Source organism: Capricornis sumatraensis, chromosome 8 (genome assembly GCF_032405125.1).
Source record: "Capricornis sumatraensis isolate serow.1 chromosome 8, serow.2, whole genome shotgun sequence".
NCBI classification, from domain to species: domain Eukaryota; kingdom Metazoa; phylum Chordata; class Mammalia; order Artiodactyla; family Bovidae; genus Capricornis; species Capricornis sumatraensis.
In genome coordinates this window covers 104,489,127-104,508,973 of record NC_091076.1, presented here as the reverse complement: position 1 = coordinate 104,508,973, position 19,847 = coordinate 104,489,127, and the positions used below count along the sequence as shown (strand labels likewise).

Below are 19,847 nucleotides of genomic sequence, written 5' to 3'. Positions count from 1 at the left end.
GCCTCCAGCACCTCAGGATGGGGGTAACTGGGAGACTGATCTTTACAGTGATTATATTATATTAAAATGAAGTCCTGGGGACCCTGATGGGCCAGCGGTTAGGGCTCCTGTAGTCCACTCCAGAGGGCATGGTTTCCATCCCTGGCCGGGGAACTAAGGTTCTGCATGCTGTGTGGTGCAGCCAAAAAAGTAAGTAAACATTTAAAAATAACAAAATAAGATGAGGTCATTAGGGTGGGCCCTAACCCACTATGACTGGCATCCTTTATAAGAGGAACTGAGAACATAGGTGGACACAGAGGGAAGACCCCGCGAGGGTCCTGCTAGCCAAGGAGAGAGGCCTCAGAAGAAATCAGCTCTGCCCACACCTTGATTTCAAACTTCTAGCCTCCAGAATTGTGAAAAAATAAATGTTGGTTAACACCCTACCCCCGGCTTCCCAGGTGGCTCAGTGGGTACAGAATCTGCCTGCGGTGCGGGAGACACAGGAGATGCAGGTTCGATGCCTGGATTGGGACGATCCCCTGGAGGAGGGCACGGCAACCTGCTCCTGTATTCTTGCCTGGAGAATCTCATGGACAGAGGAGCCTGGTGGGCTATGGCTCTCCATAGAGTCGTGAAGAGTTGGACATGCCCGAAGCAACTGAGCACGCATAGCACCCCACACCACCCCTGCGGCCTTTTGTTTTATAGCAGCCCTGGGAGCCTGATCAAGCCCCTTGGAGGGGAGACAACCTTGCTGCCAGAGAAGCAGGAAGGGCGTTCCTTCTGTCTGAGGAGGCTCCCCAGGGAGGTCAGGCTCCAGGTCCCGCCTGTGGTCAGCTGGTCACATAGAGCTGGGCCTTCTCCTCTGGCCTGACCTCCCAGTGTAGGGGCATCCAGTGACATCGGAGGGAGGGGCTCAGTTATGTATCTCGGTCGGTCTATGCTTGCAGGTGTAACATGCACATGAGGACGCGTTCCATATACCTGTTCCTCCCTGGTGGCTCAGAGGGTAAAGCGTCTGCCTGCAATGGGTTCGATCCCTGGGTCAGGAAGATCCCCTGGAGAAGGAAATGGCAACCCACTCCAGTACCCTTGCCTGGAAAATCCCATGGACAGAGAAACCTGGTAGACTACAGTCCGGGATTGCAAGGAGTCGGACACGACTGAGCGACTTCACTTTCACTTTCTACGTATCTGGTGTTGGGTGTGTACAGATAGGAAAGATGGATCAAGTGTCAAGACTGAGTGTCAAGACTGAATCCCCCTCCTTCCCATGAAGCATGCAATGTACCCTTGCTTTCTTCTTCTTTTTTTTAAAAATCAACTTTATTGAAGTATCACTCGCAAAATTCAAATGTATGTTTTAAGTATATCAACAACATACTCACCTTGCCATCAACACTATAATCAAGATCAGAGACTTTCCCCCCAGTCTTATAGAGGTGTAATTGTTGAATAAAATTTTGATATTTTTAAAGTGTGTGCATGCTAAGTTGCTTTAGTTGTGGCCAACTCTGTGCAACCCTATGGTCTGTAGGCCGCCAGGCTCCTCTGTCCATGGGATTCTCCAGGTAAGAATACTGGAGTGGGGAGCCATGCCCTCCTGCATGGGATCTTCCAGATCCCGGGACTCTTGTTGTGTCTCCTGCATTGGCAATAGTTCTTTACCACTAGCACCACCTGGGAGGCCCTTTTATATGATACTCCATGGTGATTTGATATACGTATGTGGCTCAGCTGGTAAAGACTCTGCCTTCAATGAGGGAGACCTGGGTTTGATCCCTGGGTTGGGAAGATCCCCTGGAGAAGGGAAAGGCTACCCACTCCAGTATTCTGGCTGGAGAATTCCATGGACTATACAGTCCATGGAATTGCAAAGAGTCAGACACGACTGAGTGACTTTCACTTCACTTCACATTGTGGAAGGCTTCCCACCATCAAATTAATTAGTGCATCCATCCCCTTACATATTTATTGTGTGGGTGTGAGGACACTTGAGTTCTACTTTCTTAGCAGATTTTAACTATACAACACAGTATTATCAGTTATTGTTGCTGTTTACATGCTAAGTGTGTCCCAGCTCTTTTGGGACCCCATGGACTGTAGCCTGCCAGATGCCTCTGTCCGTGGGATTTTCCAGGCAAGAATACTGGAGTGGGTTGCCATTTCCTTCTCCAGGGGATCTTCCCAATCCAGGGATCAAATCCATGCCTCCTGCATTGGCAGGCGGATTCTTTACTCCTGATTATCAGCTATAATCACAGTGTATTATGAGATGCTCAGAGTTACTGGCCTTATTCATCTTGTAACTGGAAGTCTGTAGTGTTTTTGCCAACCTCTTCCTGTTTTCCCCACCCGTCAGCCCCAGCAGCCACTCTTCCACTCTATTTTTATGAGTTCCTTTTTTTAAGGTTCTACATATGAGTGATACTATGCAGTATTTATTGTTTTCTTTTTTTTTTTTTAAGAAATATTTAATTATTTGGCTGGACTGTCTTGGCTGTGGCACCTGAACTCTTAGTTGTGGCATATGTGATCTAGTTCCCCGACCAGGGATCAAACTCCAGCCCCCTGTTTCGGGAGCACAGAGTTTTAGCCACTGGACCACCAGGGAAGTCCCTTTGTGGTTTCCTGTCTGATGTCTTTCACTTAGCACAATGCCCTCCAGGTTCATCCATGTTGTCACAAATGGCAGGATTGTTTTTTGGCCATACCGAGTGGCATGTGGGATCTTAATTCACTGACAAGGGATAGAACCCAAGTCCTCGACGGTGAAAGCATAGAGTCCTAACCGATGGACCATCAGGAATTCCCAGGATTTCTTTCTTTTTAAAGGCTGAGTGATATTCCATTACTCATGTATTATTTTCTTTATCCTTCATCTGTCAGTGGACACTGAGATTGTCTTCCTGGCCTTGGCTGTTATAGCAAATAAGGCTGCAATGGACATGGCAGTACAGATAATTCCTCCAGATAGCGATTTCATTTCCTTCATGTATATCTCCAGAAGCGGAATTGCTGGATCCCATGGAAATTTTTAATTTTTCAAGGAACCTCCGTGCTGTTTCCCATGTGACTGCACCAGCTTACTTGCCCACCAACAGTGCACAGAAGCTCTTTCTCCACATCCTCACCAGCACTTAGCGCTTGCCTTTTCTTTATTGCTTTCTTTATTTTTTTCTTTTGGCTGCACTGGGTCCTCATTGCTGTGTGTGGGCTTTCTCTAGTTGCAGTGAGCGGGGGCTACTCTTCACTGTGGTGCGTGGGCATCTCGTCACAGTGGCCTCTCTTGTTGCAGAGCATGGGCTCTAGGGCACGTAGGCTTCAGAGGTTGTGGCTCATGGGCTTAGTTCCTCCGAGGCATGTAGAATCTTCCCAGACCAGGGATCGAGCCTGGGTATCCAGCATTGGCAAGTGGGTTCTTAGCCACCATACCACCAGGGAAGTCTGGCTCTTTATTTTTGATGTTAGCCGTTCTAACAGGTTTCAGGTGATATCTCACAGTGGTTTTGCTTGGCATTTCCCTGATGGTTAGTGATGTTGAGCTTCTTTTTGTGTACCTGTTACCCATTGGTATGTCTTCTTTGGGAAATTGTCTATTTAGGTCCTTTGCCCACTGTTATTTTATTTCTTATTTTTATTTTTGGCTGAGCCATGGGGCACGTGGGATCTTAGTTCCCTGACCAGGGATGGAACCCATGCCTTTTGCAGTGGAAGCATGGAGTTTAACTGCCGGACTGCGGGGAAGTCCCCCTTTGCCCATTTTAAAATTGGATTATTAGATCTTAATTATGTTGAATTGGCTCATAGTGTATTTCAGGTCTGCAATAGCCTTCTAATTCTCTGTATTTTCATTCTATTAATTTTTGAGAGCTTGATACTGAAATTCCAACTGAAAAATCTTAATTTATCTACTTGAAAAAATTGTAATATATGGTGGAACTATATGTAACCTTGTTCTGTATTTTCCAAGTCTCCTGCAAATGTGTTATCATATTTTCACAATTTAAAAAATAAAAGAAAAAAATATTTTTTTGCTATTGAGTTGTATGAGTTCCTTGTTGTTTTTTTGGTTTTTAACTCCTTAGTGGATACATGGTTTGCAAATATATTCTCCTATCTCAGAGGGTGCCTTTTCATGTTGTTGCTGATTTCCTTGGCTGTCTAGAAGCTGTTCTTTTTTTGTAGAAGCTTTTCAGATTGACATCGCCCCACTTGTTTATTTTCTCTTCTGTCCCTTTTGCTTTTGCAGCATGCTGTTTCTAGGAGGATGTCAGAATATCAATCCGTGTCGGGTCAGGCAGGGCAGGAGCCGCCGTGCTTGGCTCGTGTTTCCTTGAGCTTGGCTGTCCCGGGTCATCTGTTCTGTGATGTCAGAGACGGGGGCAGAGTGGTGTGGAGCCGCTGGACAGCTTCCAGCACCCACTGGTCTCTAGACCTCTGAGTCATGCTGTTGCCACCCCTCCCTATGTCCCAGTCATGCCCGCCGGCCACGCTCATCATTAGAGACCTTCTGAAGGTCACTGCCAAGTCATGATGCCCTAGGTACATTGTAGGTCAAGATGAGAAGCAAGGTGAGCCTTCCCCTTGGGTGGGGCACAGCCCAGGGAAGCCACCCTCAGGAGGAGCCATGGGCGCTGGACTGTATTATCGGGAGGAGAGATGGGGGCTGGATGTGGACTTGTGCTGTGCTGTGCTTAAATGCTCAGTTATGTCTGACTCTTTGTGACCCCATGGACTGTAACCTGCCAGGCTCCTCTGTCCATGGGCTTCTCCAATACTGGAATGGGTTGCCATACCCTCCTCCAGGGGGTCTTCCCCATCCGGGGACTGAACCCAAATCGCGGACAGAGTCTCTACCATTGAGCCACCAGAGAAGCTGGGATGTGGAGATAAGTCACCAGAAAGACCTCCTTTGGGACAGATTGGAATATGCAGGCCTGGAAAAGGGAAGGCCTGGAGACAGTGGCTGTGGTCAGGCCCCCAGGGCCTGGCATGCCCACTTTACTATGGGTGGGGAGCAGGATTTCTACTCTGGGCTGCCCCCATCGTAACCATCCTGGGTAGATTATGCAGACTATTTAGTCCATGCCTGACTCCTGGAATGCTGGACAGTTCTCTGAGGGTTTGGCTGCCTACAATGCCTCTCTGGGCATTGACCCATCTGGCCACTGCAACCTTCACCCAAGCCAGCCCCATGACTATTTTGCCAGAGGGGTTCCAAGTTTTTAGACAACTTGTTGCCAAGGGAACCCACCAATATTGCATAAACTGATTTCTGTTTTGGATGGAGACAGTTTTTATTGGATTTCCACTTAATCCCCATCTTCTTGGTTCCCCTGTGTCCGAGGTTCCAGAGATTGCCCCCACATTTAGTGATTCACTAGAAGGACTCACAGGTTTTAACACAGAGTTGTTCCCATGACTAAGGCTTATTACAGCAAAAGGACACACAATTGAATCAGCCAGGAGAAAAGACGCAGGTGGAGTCTGGAGAAATCTATGCACGGGCATGAAAGTGACTCAGTTACACACACATATATAGCATACACAGAGTTATGAAAGTGAAAAGTGGAAGAGTTAGTCACTCAGTCCGACTCTTTGTGACCCCATGGACTGCCTCCCAGGCTCCTCCGTCCATGGGATTTCCCAGGCAAGAATACTGGAGTGGGTTGCCATTTCCTTCTCCAGAGGATCTTCCCAACCCAGGGAATGAACCTGAGTCTCCTTCTTATCAGGCAGATTCGTTACCCTTGAGCCTCCTGGGAAGCCCCCATCCCTGACGTGAGGATAAGGCTAAGACTAGACAGGTCACACCTGTGGGACAGGTGCCGACAGGTGGGGCTAAGTGCAGCTCAGGAGCAGGGCGGGATTCCCTGTGATGGCTCAATGTGTTCCTGGAAAGTCTCACAAAATGTCTCTGACTTCCATGATGTGAGGGAGAGGGACCAGGAGGGGGTGCATTTCCATGCCCACCCACCCCAGGGCAGCTGCAAGAAGGAACGAGCAGAGGGGATGGGGCCCCAAGGAGAGGTGGGGGACCGGGCCTCACAGGGGGTGGGGGCACATGTGTGCCCTCCAGGGTCCTGTGAGAGACTTCATACAGAGGTGACAAGCCCCTCTTTCCTCAGTGTCAGCTCACTGGGCCACCGCTTTCTCGAGTATTCCGAACAAGACCCAATTCATTATCATCTTAAACATTGATTTGTACATAGTAAAAAAAAGGGCCCTCAGCTCGGAGAATTGCTGGGCTCTGGGATGACTGATGGCTTTATTAGCTTGCTTCAATTTTATATTTGTCAAATTAAACCAGCAGCCAAGGGGCACTGGATTAAGATTCTCAGCAGTTGGAGAAGAGAAGATGGGGGAAGAGACGAGGCTTGTGACCCATACTCTAAGAGGAAAGTTTTAAGTACCTACAATAACAGGCTAGAGGCCCTCACGGGGGCTTGGTGGGTCGCAGGTCTGGGTCAAGGACTGTCTTCACGCTGGGAATCCTGGGGCTCGGTCCCCATCCCCCACTTCTTCAGTGTTTGCCAATCAGAGCAGCATTTGTTTGGTGTCTGGTCCACAGCTCGCTCTGTGCTGTGTCTACAAACATAAAAGAGCCCAGAGGAACCAGGCGCCCGGGCTCGGAGACGAAATCTGGGTTCAAATCTTACTAGCTGTGTAGGTGGGAGCAAGCCGTTTATTTCATTTTTTTTAAAATCGAGGTATAATTCATGTCAAAATCACCCCTTTTGAGTATACGATCCAGAGGGTTTCAGTATATCCGTTAAGACTGCACAACTATGACCACTATCCGGTCTTAGATATTTTTATCACCCTGCAAAGAAACCTCCTGCTCATCAGCAGCCACTCCCATTCTCCTTCCGACAAGCCAACAGTAAGCACTAATCTGTGGCATGTGGGATCTTAGTTCCCTGACCAGAAATCAAACCCGAGCTCCCTGCATGGGAAGCCTGAAGTCTTAGCCACTGGATCTCCAGGGAGGGCCTTAATCTACTTTCTGTCTCTAGATTTCTCTTATGTGACTGGTTTATTTTAACTTAGCATCATGTCCTCAAGGTCCAACTCCACTGTAGTGTGTGCCAGAACTTCCCTTTTAAGGCCAAATAATATTCCATGGTATGTATAGACCACATTTTGTTTATCCATTCATCCTTGATGGATATTTGGGCTGCTTCTATCTTTTAGCAATTGTGAATAACACCAGTCTTTGAGATTCTACTTTCAATTCCTTGGGGTATATACCCAGAGATGGAATTTCTGGATCCTATGGTGATTCTCTTTTAATTTTTTGAGGATCATTCCTTCTTAAGGCTGAATAATTAGCATTCCATCATATGGATATCCCACAGTGTATCCATTCATCCATCAACAAGCAAGCTTGGGCTGACTCCCCTCCTTGGCTATTCTGAATTGCATTGCTATGAATGTTTGTGTACTGGCTTGTGTGTGTGGCTGTGTGCTCTTGTTGCTCTTTGGGAATAGCCCTAGGAATGAAATTACTTCATCCTTTGAGTTTCAGTTGGTTTGTTCCTGAAATCGTAGTTGTGACTTTGCAGGCTTCATATAAATGGATGAGATATATACCTGGTGCAAGGTGGGTGCCCAAGAAATGGAAAATATTAATAAGACAGACAAGAGATCAGCACTTCCTGTGTATCAGGGCCCGTGAGAAGTTCTCAGGTGTAACCTTCACTTTATTTGTTGAACCATTTTAAAAATTGAAGTGTAGTTAACTTACAATGGTGTGATAGTTCCAAGTGTGAAACAAAGTGACTTAGTTATATAGACATACGTATGTATGTATATACCAGTGAACCAGTGAAGTTGCTCAGTCATGTCTGACTCTTTGCATCCCCATGGACTGTAGCCTACCAGGCTCCTCCATTCATGGAATTTTCCAGGCAAGAGTACTGGAGTGGGTTGCCATTTCCTTCTCCAGGGGTTCTTCCCGACCCAGGGATTGAACCCAGGTCTCTCGCATTATAGGCAGATGCTTCACCGTCTGAGCCACCAGGGAAGCCTGTATATATACATATACATATATATATATTCTTTTTCAGATTCTTTTCCATTATAGATTATTATAAGATATTGAATACAGTTCCTTGTATTACATAGTATGTGCAATTTTTTTTTTTTTAACTTTTAACTTTTGGGCTGTGCTGGGTCTTCATTGCTGGGAGGGCTTTTTCTCTAGTTGCAGGGTGGGGGCTGCTATTCGTTGTGATCCGCAGGCTTCTCTTGTTGCAGAGAACAGACTCCAGAGGGCAGGCTTCAGTAGGTGCAGCTCTAGAGCACGGGCTCAATAGTTGGGGCACACGGGCAACTGCTCCTTGGCTTGTGGGGCCCTCCCGGACCAGGGATCAAACCCATGTCTCCTGCACTGGCAGGCAGATTCTTTACCACTGAACCACCAGGGAAGCCCAATAGGTGCAATTCTTACTGTAGAGATGAGGAAACTGAAGCTGAGAGTATCTTGCCCAGGATCACAGTTGGGCTGTGGGTACAGACTTGGAGCACAGGCCCCTCTGACTCCAGACTCACACTGTGAACGAGGCGGCAACTCGCGGGATCTTAGTTCCACGACCAGGGACTGAACCTGGACTATGGCAGTGAAGGTGCCAAGTCCTCACGACTGGATAGGACCACCAAGGAATTCCCAGAACGAGGCAGCTGCGATCTGGGGCTGAGAAGACCACCACCCCCATCCTGCACACACTGCCGCCCTTCAGGTGCTCAGGTGAGCAGACTCACTGCTTCCCGGAGCTGCCTGTCCCCTTGCAGGCCGGAGCCGGGCCAGGCCCCTGCTATGTGCCTCAGCTCAGGTCGGTCCAGTCACTCAGTTGTGTCTGACTCTTTGTGACTCCATGAATCACAGCACGCCAGGCTTCCCTGTCCATCACCAACTCCCGGAGTTCACTCAGACTCACGTCCATCGAGTCGGTGATGCCATCCAGCCATCTCTTCTTCTGTCATCCCCTGTTCCTCCTGCCCCCAGTCCCTCCCAGCATCAGGGTCTTTTCCAATGAGTCAACTCTTCGCATGAGGTGGCCAAAGTACTGGAGTTTCAGCCTCAGCATCAATCCTTCCAATGAACATTCAGGACTGGTCTCCTTTAGGATGGACTGTTTGGATCTCCTTGCAGTCCAGGGGACTCTCAAGAGTCTTCTCCAACACCACAGTTCAAAAGCATCATTTCTTTGGCACTCAGCTTTCTTCACAGTCCAACTCTCACATCCATACATGACCACTGGAAAAACCATAGCCTTGACTAGATGGACCTTTGTTGGCAAAGCAATCTCTCTGCTTTTTAATATGCTATCTAGATTGGTCATAACTTTCCTTCCAAGGAGTAAGCGTCTTTTCATTTCATGGCTGCAGTCACTGTCTGCAGTGATTTTGGAGCCCCCCAAAATAAAGTCCAACACTGTTTCAACTGTTTCCCCATCTATTTCCCATGAAGTGGTGGGACGAGATGCCATGATCTTCGTTTTCTGAATGTTGAGCTTTAAGCCAACTTTTTCACTCTCCTCTTTCACTTTCATCAAGAGGCTTTTTAGTTTCTTTTCACTTTCCGCCATAAGGGTTGTGTAATCTGCATATCTGAGGTTATTGATATTTCTCCTGGCAATCTTGATTCCAGGTTGTGCTTCTTCCAGCCCAGCATTTCTCGTGATGTGCTCTGCATATAAGTGTGCATAACACCCCTCAAAAGCCAGGAAGAGCACAAGGAGAGGGCTGCTCTGGTGAAGAATTTGCTTACAGTGCAGGAAACGCAGGGGTGGAGGGTTCGATCCCTGGGTCGGGAAGATCCCCTGGAGGAGGTCATGGCTACCCACTCCAGTATTCTTGCCAGGAAAATCCCATGGACAGAGAAGCCTGGTGGGCTAGAGTCCATGCAGTCTCAGAGGGTTGGACACAAGTACGCGTGCCACTGAGTGTGCACGCAGCACAGGGAGGCTGACCCTGAGAGAGATACTCAGAGTGAGCGGGGGCTTGCACAGGGAGACCAGATTTGGTGGCAGTGGAAGCTAGCTAGATTTGGGGCAGGAACTCTTTGGATGGCATGGGAGTGACTGTTTCATGAAGGGAAGGGGCCCTGTAAAGTAAAAGTGAGGTGCAGAAGGCAAAATGAGAGATGGCTCCAGCTGACCACATGTCAGGGTGGGCTTAGAAACTGCCCTGTCCCTGTACATATTCACTCATTCAAAATTTCTCTGCTGGATGTAGGGACTTTCCTGGCAGCCCAGTGAGTGGTTATGACTCCGCGTTTCCAACACGGGGGACTTTGGTCAGCGAACTAAGATCCCACTTGCTCCACTTGGCCAAAATAAAAAACCCTTCTCTACCGGATGAAACTTGTATTAGATACTGTCCAGGACATGTGGGGCACGTTGGTAAAACAAAGCGATAAAAAAATCCTTCTGCTGGTTGGGAGGAGTGCATCGTTACCCTCCTGCATCTGCCCCCTCAAACCTCTCAGGGATCTAGAAAGGGTCACCGCTCTCCCACCACAAGCTGCAGCGTGGAGGCAGAAGCAGAGAGGACTGATGAAGTAGGGAGGGAGTCACAGAGCGGGTGTGTACCCCCTCGCTGCACTCCCAGGTGTTGAGAGGTCATTGACTCTCAAGGGGATGATCTCACATGGGGTTGGATGCTAGGAGATCTTGCTAAACGGGGACAGATTCCAAGCTGGTCTGAGACAGAACTTGAAATCCTCTGAGATATGAAATCCTGGATCAGCCTTGCCTGAGCAGAAACCAGAGAGAGGAGCCTTTGGGCAGCTGTTCTTTTGAGATGATCCAGGGGTGTTTGGGGAGCAGAAGGGGAAAACTGAGGCAGCTGGGTGGTTTTCTGTGTCAACAAGCAGCTCTTGGAGGTGGGGAGCTTTATTCCTGGGGGCTACATTCTCTGAAGGATGCCTGCTCAAGTTAGGCTCCCAGGACCCCTGGACCAGGGTTTTGAAAGCAAGGAGTGACCTGGGCTCTGTGGTCTGCCAGGCTTGAATTTGGAAGCTGAATCTGCAGTGAACCCTCGAGCAAGATACTTTATGTCTCTGAACTTCTGTTTCCCCATCAGTGAAGTGGAGACATGAGCTTATGCATGGCGAGCGTCAAGCTTTGCAGCATCTGGCAGTGGTGGCCCTTTTTAGACTGTATGTGGTTATAACAAATAGCCACACATGTAGTGACTGAAAGCTACACAGATGTATCATTTTGCTCTCCCGGAGACTGAGTGTCCAAAATGCATCTCTTGGGGCTAAAGTCCAGGTGACAGCAGGGCTGTCTTCTTTCTGGAGGCTCCGGGGAGAATCCATTTCTTTGCCCTTTTCAGCTTCCGGAGGCCACCTGCATTCTGTGGCTTGTGGCCTCTTTCTCCATCTTCAAAGTCAGCAGTGTCTGGTCGAGTCTTTTTCATGCTGCCTCCTTCTAATATATTTAAGGACCCTTGTGATGACATTAGGCCTACCAGATAATCCAGGATGATCTCCTTATTTTAAGGACCCCTGATTTACAACCTTAATTCCACTTGCAACCTTGATCTCTTTTTGCCATGTAGCATAACACATTCACAGGTTCCTGGGATCTGGACATGGTTATCCTCAGAGACCATGATTCTACTCACCCTGGATAACTGCTCCCATATTCCTACAGTGACCTGTGATACATCTGGGGAACCCATCCAGAAAGCAAAGGGGTCTTTTTTTTTTTTCTGGCTATGTCCCGTGGCATGCAGGATCTTAGTTCTCTGACCAGGGATTGAACTTGTGCCCCCTGCAGTGGAATCTCAGAGTCTTAACCACTGAATTGCCGAAGAAATCCCTTAAAAAAATTTTTTAAAGGGGCCATTTTAAAAAAATTGCCCTACTAAAGAAGATTTAAATAAAATAGCCATGTAGCCATGGTAACAGGCTTCCCTGATGACTCAGATGGTAAAGAATCTGTCTGCAATGCAGGAGCCCTGGGTTCGATCCCTGGGTCAGGAGAAGGAAATGGCAGCCCACTTCAGTATTCTTGCCTGGAGAATCCCATGGACAGAGGAGCCTGGTGGGCTAGAGTCCATGGGGTTGCAAGGTGTTGGAAATGAATGATTAACATTTTCAATTTCACTTTCAGCTGTGGTAACAAGATTTAGAATCCCTGAATCATTTCTAGGCACATAGTAGGTGCTCAATAAATGGAATCTCACAATCAAGTTAAATGATGAGCTCACCTTTGTCTCCAGTGCTGGGATGGGGTCCACTTGGGAGGGTCCCCTGTTTAGTCCATCCCAGGCTTCCTTGCCTGTCCATGCACACACACACATGCACACACATGCACAGACATAGACATAGCCGTGAACTTCCCTGCGGAATAAGAAAATAAAATAGCTATGCTCCCGGCTCCCACAAGCTGTGCGGCAGAATGGCCTTCCGGCATAAATAAAAATAAACCCCAGACGCTGCTTTTCAATCGGAGGATTAGCCTAAATGTTGTGAAACAGAAAGCATGAAATATGCATTGGAGCAACAGCTCTCCCCGCGCTTCGGCCGCCCTGGCCGGCTCGCGGCTGCTTGTTCCCACCCAGCGAGGCAGCTGATGATTTGTGCAGAGTGTCGGTAAACGTGTTATGACATTATTAATGCTCTGCTCCCCGGCAAAGGACAATGGCCTATTTCCTCTTAATGTGCTATCTGCAGCGCCAGTTGGAGCACATTAAATGGGGATTTCAGACACTACAAACCTTGCATTTCTTTCTCTCCTCTTTCCGCCCCAGGCCCCTGTGAGCTCCCAGAAGCCACCTGGAAGCCTTGAGCAGGTGGGTATGTGGTCAAAGTTGTGATGACCCTGGAGGTTCCAGGGGGGTCCATGATGGGCCAGGGAAGCCCACAGGGAAGCCCCCAGGGAAGCCCCCAGGGAGCCCCTAGAGCCACTAAGACTTTTGTCCTTCCTTGGGCAGAACTGTGTCTTTGCTGGGGCTAAGGGGGCCTGACCTCAGGGAAGCTGGACTTGAGGGGTGGGCAGGGCTGGCAGGCTCCCTGCTCTGCCCTCAGGTGACATCTGCAGGGGCATGCTGACACCAGACCTCCAATGGATCCTATCATTTTTGCACAATGTTCTAAAAATGTTGGGCTTCCCTTGTGGCTCAGCTAGTAAAGAATCTGCCTGCAATGCGGGAGACCTGGGTTTGATCCCTGGGATGGGACAATCCCCTGGAGAAGGGCAAGGCTACCCACTCCAGTATTCTGGCCTGGAGAATTCCACAGACTGAACAGTCCTTTGGGCTCTCAAAGAGTTGGACATGACTGAGCGACTTTCACTTTCATTTTCACCTAAAATATTGAGGAACTTCTCTGGTGGTCCAACGGTTGACTTAGCACTTCCAAGACGGAGGCTGGGGTTTGACCCCTGGTTGGGGAAATAAGATCCTGCGTACCTCTTAGTGTGGCCAAAAAACCAAAACAAAACCAAAACCTAAAAATATTGATCTACATTTGTAAATGATGTGACTACACCAAAGAAGCCCAGGTTTCTGACACCCTTGAAATATCTGGGCCCACAGTCACACAAAGTGATGGTGGCACGTCCCCTTTAGGGACATCTGTTTTTCTGGTGGTCTCCAATCACTACAGCCCCTTTCTACTTCTAGTGGTCCCTGAAGTAGGCTGAACAGTACCCCCATACCCAGCCCCTATTCATGTTCATCTGGAACCTGAGAAAATAGCCTTATTTGGAAATAAATTCTTTTCAGATGTAATTAGTTAAGATGGGATCATTCGGGATTACTGTGAACATGAATCCAATGACTGGGGACCTTCTGATAAGAGCAGAGGACAGAGACACAGAGACAAGGCCAGGCAGTTGCTATTGTCCGATTCATTGCGACTCCATGGACTGCAGCACACCAGGCTTCCCTGTCCATCACCATCTCCCAGAGTTTGCTCAAATTCACGTCCACTGAGTCAGTGATGCCATCCAACCATCTCATCCTCTGTCATCCCCTTCAATCTTTCCCAGCATCAGAGTCTTTTCCAATGAGTCAGCTCTTTGCCTCAGGTGGCCAAATATTGGAGCTTCAGCTTCAGCATCAGTCCTTCCATGAATATTCAGGACTGATCTCCTTTAGAATTGACTGGTTTGATATCCTTGCTAGCCAAGGGACTCTCAAGAGTCTTCTCCAGCTTCACAGTTCAAAAGCATCAATTCTTCAGCTCTCAGTCTTTTTTAAGGTCCAACTTATATCTGTATATGACTACTGGAAAAACCGTAGTTTTGACTAGATGGACCTTTGCCAGCAAAGTGATGTCTCTGCTCTTTAATGTGCTGTCTAGGTTTGTCAGAGATTTTCTTTCAAGGAGACAGACAAAGGCAGAGACTGGAGAGATGCAGTTATAGGCCAAGGATGCGAAGGACTCCTGGGTCCTGCCAGAAGCCAGCAGAGGGGCACGTGACAGTCTCTCTCAGGGCTTCTAGAAGGAACTGACTCTACCAACACCTGATTTAGGACTTCTGGCTTCCAGAACTGTAAAAGAATACATTTCTTTCTTTCTTTGGCCACACTGAACACCATTCAGGATCTTAGTTCCCTGACCAGGAATTGAACTTGGGCCTCTTGCAATAGAAGTGCCAAGTCCTAAACCAGGGGACCACAGGGGATTCCTGAGAATAAATATACATGCTCTGAAGCCCCTCAGTCTGTGGTAGCCTGTTACAGCATCCCTAGGAGACTATGTAGCTTCCTTCCCTTCTTTGTACGGCCCTTGTTGCTGTTCAGTCACTAAGTCATGTCTGACTTTTTGTGACCCCATGGACTGCAGCACACCAGGCTTCCCTGTCCTTCACTATCTCCTAGAGTTTGCTCAAACTCATGTCTATTGAGTTGGTGATGCTATGCCTCCTTCTCCTTTTGCCTTCTGTCTTTCCCAGCATCAGGGTCTTTTCCAAAGAGTTGACTTTTCGCATCAGGTGGCCAAAGTATTGGAGCTTCAGCTTCAGCGTCAGTCTTTCCAATGAATATCCAGGGTTGATTTCCTTTAGGATGGACTGGTTGGATCTCCTTGCTGTCCAAGGGACTCTCAAGAGTCTTCTCCAGCACCACAGTGCATGGCCCACCATCTAGGTACTTTGAGTTCAACCCTCTTTAACAGTGGTACATCACCCATATTCCCTAAATCCCTTACCTGGAGTCCTGCTCCCCCTTTTGGACAGAGGTCCTCTGCCCCGCCACTGCCTGGCCAGGGCCTCCTGCTGGCTCTGGGCTTCTCCTGACCCTTCTAAACAAGCCATCAGGTCGTGGGGAAGGCAGTTGGGGAGAAGCCAGGAGGTGCCACGTTCAGAGCTCTCAGGCCAATACAGGATCTACACCCAACCCCCTACACCGGGCTCACTTGTGATTCTGTTTATAGCCTCAAAAGAGAAAAACTGTAGAAAGGAGAGGGCTTGGGAGTCTGATGTGACCTGGCCTCCTGAGTCCGTAGATGTGCCCCCAGCCGGAGCGTCCCCTCTCCTCCTCTTGTTTGTTTAGGGGCCCTCTGCTTCTTTCTCTGAAGGTGGTGGGTATTTTTCCAGAACATGAGTACTTCTCCGATGGTTCTCCACCTGGCCAGCCCTGTGGGCATAACCTGCGGCATTAAAACCAGATGTGTTCAGGGCTCAGCTCCATGCTCATGTGCTCAGTCCTGTCCGGCTCTTTGCAACCGCATGGACTATAGCCCGCCAGGCTCCTCTGTCCATGAATTTTCCAGGCAACAATGCTGGGGTGGGTTGCCATTTCCTTCTCCAGTGGATCTTCCTGACCCAGGGACTGAACTCGAGTCTCTTGCGTCTCCTGCATTGGCAGGAGCATTCTTTACCACTGAACCACTTGGGAAGTGCTTTATTCACCTTAGGAACTGAGTCAAAATAATGACTCTCTGTTTTGTTATGTTCTTGCAGATGCTTCTGCTGTGGGTCAGGGTTGAAACCCACTGGCCTACAGGACAGGGTCTTGGTTTGGGTTCCCCAGAAGTAGATTCTTCTTCTTCTTCTTCTTTTTTTTTAACTTTTTGGCCACACCACATGGCTTGTGGGATCATAGTTCCCTGATCAGGGAACCTGTGCTCCCTGCAGTGGAAGCGTGGTGTCTTAACCACTGGACTGCCAGAGAGGGAGTCACACATTTATTTAGGAAGTGACCCCAGGAACAAGGAGTGGGGGATGAGGCAGGGGAGGAAGGAAGCCACCAGGGGATGCATGAGAGAGCGGGTTACCACTGCGGGCAGCTGGAACTCAGGGAACCAACGTGGATCTTACCTGAGGGGGGAGGTGGGCATCTATTCCTTGAAGGCTGCTTCTGCGGCAGGAATTCCCTGACACTTCCACCTGGCCCATGTTCAGGCATATTCCCACAGCCAGGAAGAAAGCCTCAGGCAGCGCTGCATGTATTCTCAATGATGTGCCTGCCAGCATGTAGAGGTGAACGCCCAGGGAACAGGCCGAGTTACCAGCGGCGGCGGCTTCAGGTGGACAATAACAAGAAAAGTCATAGCCAACCGGTTGGGATGGCTCCGAGGTGCCGGGTGACCCCTGAGTGAGGACTCACAAGTTTTCTCCAAAGGTCTGCAGCACGGTGGACAGCAAGCCGAGCCACGTACACTGAGCTATGCTGCAGAGGCTGACAAAGGGCACACAGACTCCGAAAGGAAGAGGCAGCTGGGTGGTCTGGCTCAGTGTCCTTCACTGTCTGCCCCAAGCCTCCCTGCCTGGCTTGAGCCTGTAAAGGCAGCGGGTGCTTTCTCCCAGCCCATCTTGAAGTCATGTCCAAGAGGGCAAGACCCAGGGTGGGAGGGTACCCTCTTGTCACCTTCAGAAATCTGGCTTCTGGTTGAGAGAAGGCCACTTCCTCCCATGAGCCACACCAGGCATGACTGTGCCTTTGGGGAGACCCCCATCTTCTCCTCTCCCCTGTGGCCTAAAATGCCAACCAAGTGCCAGTGTGACCCCTGGAGCTTGCGCACAATCTGCAGGCCATTTCACGCCTGAGTGTGGCTGTGGCTTCTGCCCTGACATTCAAGGTTTTGGTTATTGCCTGAGCATACAGCAGACGTAAGGGTCCAGGAACAAAATGATTTAGATCCCTGCCCTCAGAGATCTCCTTGGCCAGCCTGCCGTGATGCCCAAATTTCCTGCCACCATTTGTCACTCTTCCGCACCAAGGCCCGGACAGCATGTCCTTGTTTAATGCAAATTTGTCACCTAGCTGGAGTTAACACATTAATCCGCCAACACCAATTCATCATCGACTTTCACATTAGTGGCGAGCAAGGCGATGAGGTAATGGAACACTGGACAGGTGAATTTTGATGAGGAAGGAGCAGGAAGGGCAGACTGTGAGTCACAGCTGGTGAGAAATGGCCCTGATTGGGGCTGGGGGGTGGGCTAGGTGAGCAGCAAAGGGGTGGGGGTGGAAGCGGGGAGGCTGGGGCCTGGTTGGACCAGACAAGGACTGGATGGACCAATATAGAGGTTTCCTCTTCTGGAAAGGCCCTCGGGGTCATCCATGTCCTTCTTCACATGGCCTGAGGCCTTGGGCTCTTCCCAGCCTGGGCCTTCCCTGGCTATGGCTGGCCAAGCTGGTCTGGCAAGTGCCATTCCTGCCTGAGCAGCATCCTCAGATCCAGGCTTGGTTCTTGCTCCGGGTGCTCACAGGGGCCACTGACCTCTCTCTGCAAAGGCAAACACCTCTCCAGGGTCAAGAAGTGGAAGCAGGGTGCATGCTTTCTGGAGTTGAAAGGAGCCTTAGTGAATCTCACGTGTGCCTGCCAAGTCTCTTCAGTCGTGTCAGACTCTTTGTGACCCTATGGATTGTAGCCTGGCTAGGCTCCTCTGACCATGGGATTCTCCAGGCAAAAATACTGGAGTGGGTTGCCATTTCCTCCTCCAGGGGAATCTTCCTGACCCAGGGATCGAACCTGTGTCTCCCGCGGCTCCTGCATTGCTGGTAGATTCTTTACTGCTGAGCCATGGGGTGGGGTGGGGCAGGGTGAGGGAAACCGAGGCGTCCCCTTGACTTTCAGGTATCACCCGCTGGTTAACGGAAGGTCTGAGACTAGAACCCAACCCACCTGCCCCTGTTTCTGGGCTCAGAGGAAAAGCCTCAGTGTCACAGGCCGTGTTCAAAAAAAGGAAGCAAAGGAGAGCTGCTACAGTCTGTCCAGAGAGGGCCAAAGGATGGGTGAAGGTTGCAAAGCGAAATCGTGGGTGTGAAGGGGCCGATGCAGAAGCCCTGTGGCCGCAGAGGCAGGAGCAGCGACCCGAGGGAGGGCCCTGGCACCGGGCATAAGGGGGCAACCTCCTCCTCTGTGCTCTGCAGGAGCCCGAAGCAGCCCCCTCAGCCCTCAGAGCTGGTGGCACCCGGCATGCTTCCGAAAGCGGGGCCTGGGAAAGTTGCAGGGCTGGAAGGAGGCTCGGGGACGCCCGCTTGCCCGCCCGCCTTCCCACCCCGGCGCCCCGCCTCGGGCCAGGAGAGCGCGCCGCTGGGCCGCGGCCACGAGGTGGCGCCGGCGCGCCGAGGAAGCGTGGCGGCCGCTCCCGGGCCGCCCCAGCCGCTACTCGGCCGCCTCCTCCGAGGAAACAATGCGGCGCCTCCGGGCGTAACGCAGCGCGGGGCTGGACACCCGACACCCGAGCGCGGGCAGCGGGGAGAGCGGGCGGCAGCGCGGGCGCGGGGCGCCCTCGCCGGGGGCCATGGGCGCGGCGCGGTGCGCGGCCGGGAAGCGGCGCGGCGCGGAGGCGCGGGGGGCCGGGGCGCGGGGCCGGGGCCGCCGCTAGCCGGCACCGAGGGCGCGGGCCCGGGCGGGGATGAGGGCGCCCGCGGCGGGGAGCCCGTCTGCGCGTCGCGGCGCCGTCCCGCCCTGCGAGAGAGCCCGAGCAGGCAGACGCGCGGCCGGCGGTCTGGGGGCGCGCCGCCTCCCGGCCTCCAGAATGTGAAGGGGGAGGGCGGAGACGCAGAGACGGCCCGGCCAGGCGCCCTCGCCGGCCTCCGGCAGCCGCGCCGCTCCCCGGCCCCTGCCCGCCGAGCCCCCGCCAACCCCGCGGGCCGCGAAGCCGCCGGCCCCCGCGCTCCCTCCTCGCCTCGCTCGGGCCCGGCTTCGGCCCGCAGAGGGTTCGCTGCCAGGACGTGGCCAGAGCCGAGCTCGGGACCGTCCGGCCGGCCTCGCCCTCGGCTTCTCGCCCGGACAAGTTTGAACAATGATCACAGTCAACCCCGATGGGAAGATAATGGTCAGAAGATGCCTGGTCACCCTGAGACCCTTTCGGTAAAGTTCTTTCCCGTTGGCGCGGGGAGGGCTTTTTCTCCAAGGGGGCGCGGGGTAGGTGGGCGAGGTCAGTCTCTGCGAGGGTGCCTGTCCCTAGGGTGTCCCAGTAGCAGAGCGGGGCGGTTTGTGCTTCCACCCTTGATGGTGGCCAGCGGGGCTGGGAAAGGCATGGAACTGGGGTCCCGGTTCGGGTGGGGAGGGTGTGTGATTCTGGGACGTGTGGACCGAGTTTGGTCTAGATTCGGAGAGGACTCGGGGTGCGAAGGTGGGAAAGGGGGCAGAAATCACCCATGTTGTGGTCCTGGGCCGGGGAAGTTGCCCCAGCCAGGGCGCCCCTTCCCTGCCTCTCCGGTCCTTCCCCACCTCGAGATCGGCCCCATCCCCGCGGCAAAGTTAGCGCTCGGAGCGGGGTGGCATCCCCACCCGGCCTGGCCCGCCCACCCCCTCCGCCTGAGCCACCCTCTTTGACCCCGCCTCCTGCTTGCACTCCTTTTCTCTCGGCGGGGTGCGGGCTTCTGTCCCACGAGAGGGCCCTGAGATTGTGGCAAAGACCCCCCACCCCCTTCTACTGGGA

At 51.3% G+C, this 19,847-nt stretch overlaps 2 protein-coding genes across 3 annotated transcripts in view; both read left to right on the top strand.

Moving 5' to 3' along the window:
- The first annotated feature begins 18,229 nt into the window (after positions 1-18,229).
- LOC138083690 (collagen, type I, alpha 1b-like) lies at positions 18,230-19,202 on the top strand. The gene is made up of 2 exons (XM_068977513.1): positions 18,230-19,067; positions 19,117-19,202. The coding sequence occupies exons 1-2, from the start codon at positions 18,230-18,232 to the stop codon at positions 19,200-19,202; spliced, it is 924 nt and encodes a 307-aa protein (XP_068833614.1).
- A 3-nt stretch (positions 19,203-19,205) lies between these two features.
- MGAT5B (alpha-1,6-mannosylglycoprotein 6-beta-N-acetylglucosaminyltransferase B) overlaps positions 19,206-19,847 on the top strand; it is a 66,292-nt gene continuing 65,650 nt past the window's right edge. For both annotated transcript variants that reach the window (XM_068978017.1, XM_068978016.1), the window contains exon 1: positions 19,206-19,273. In XM_068978017.1, coding sequence (XP_068834118.1) covers positions 19,206-19,273 — 68 coding nt within the window. The remainder of the gene's footprint in view (positions 19,274-19,847) is intronic.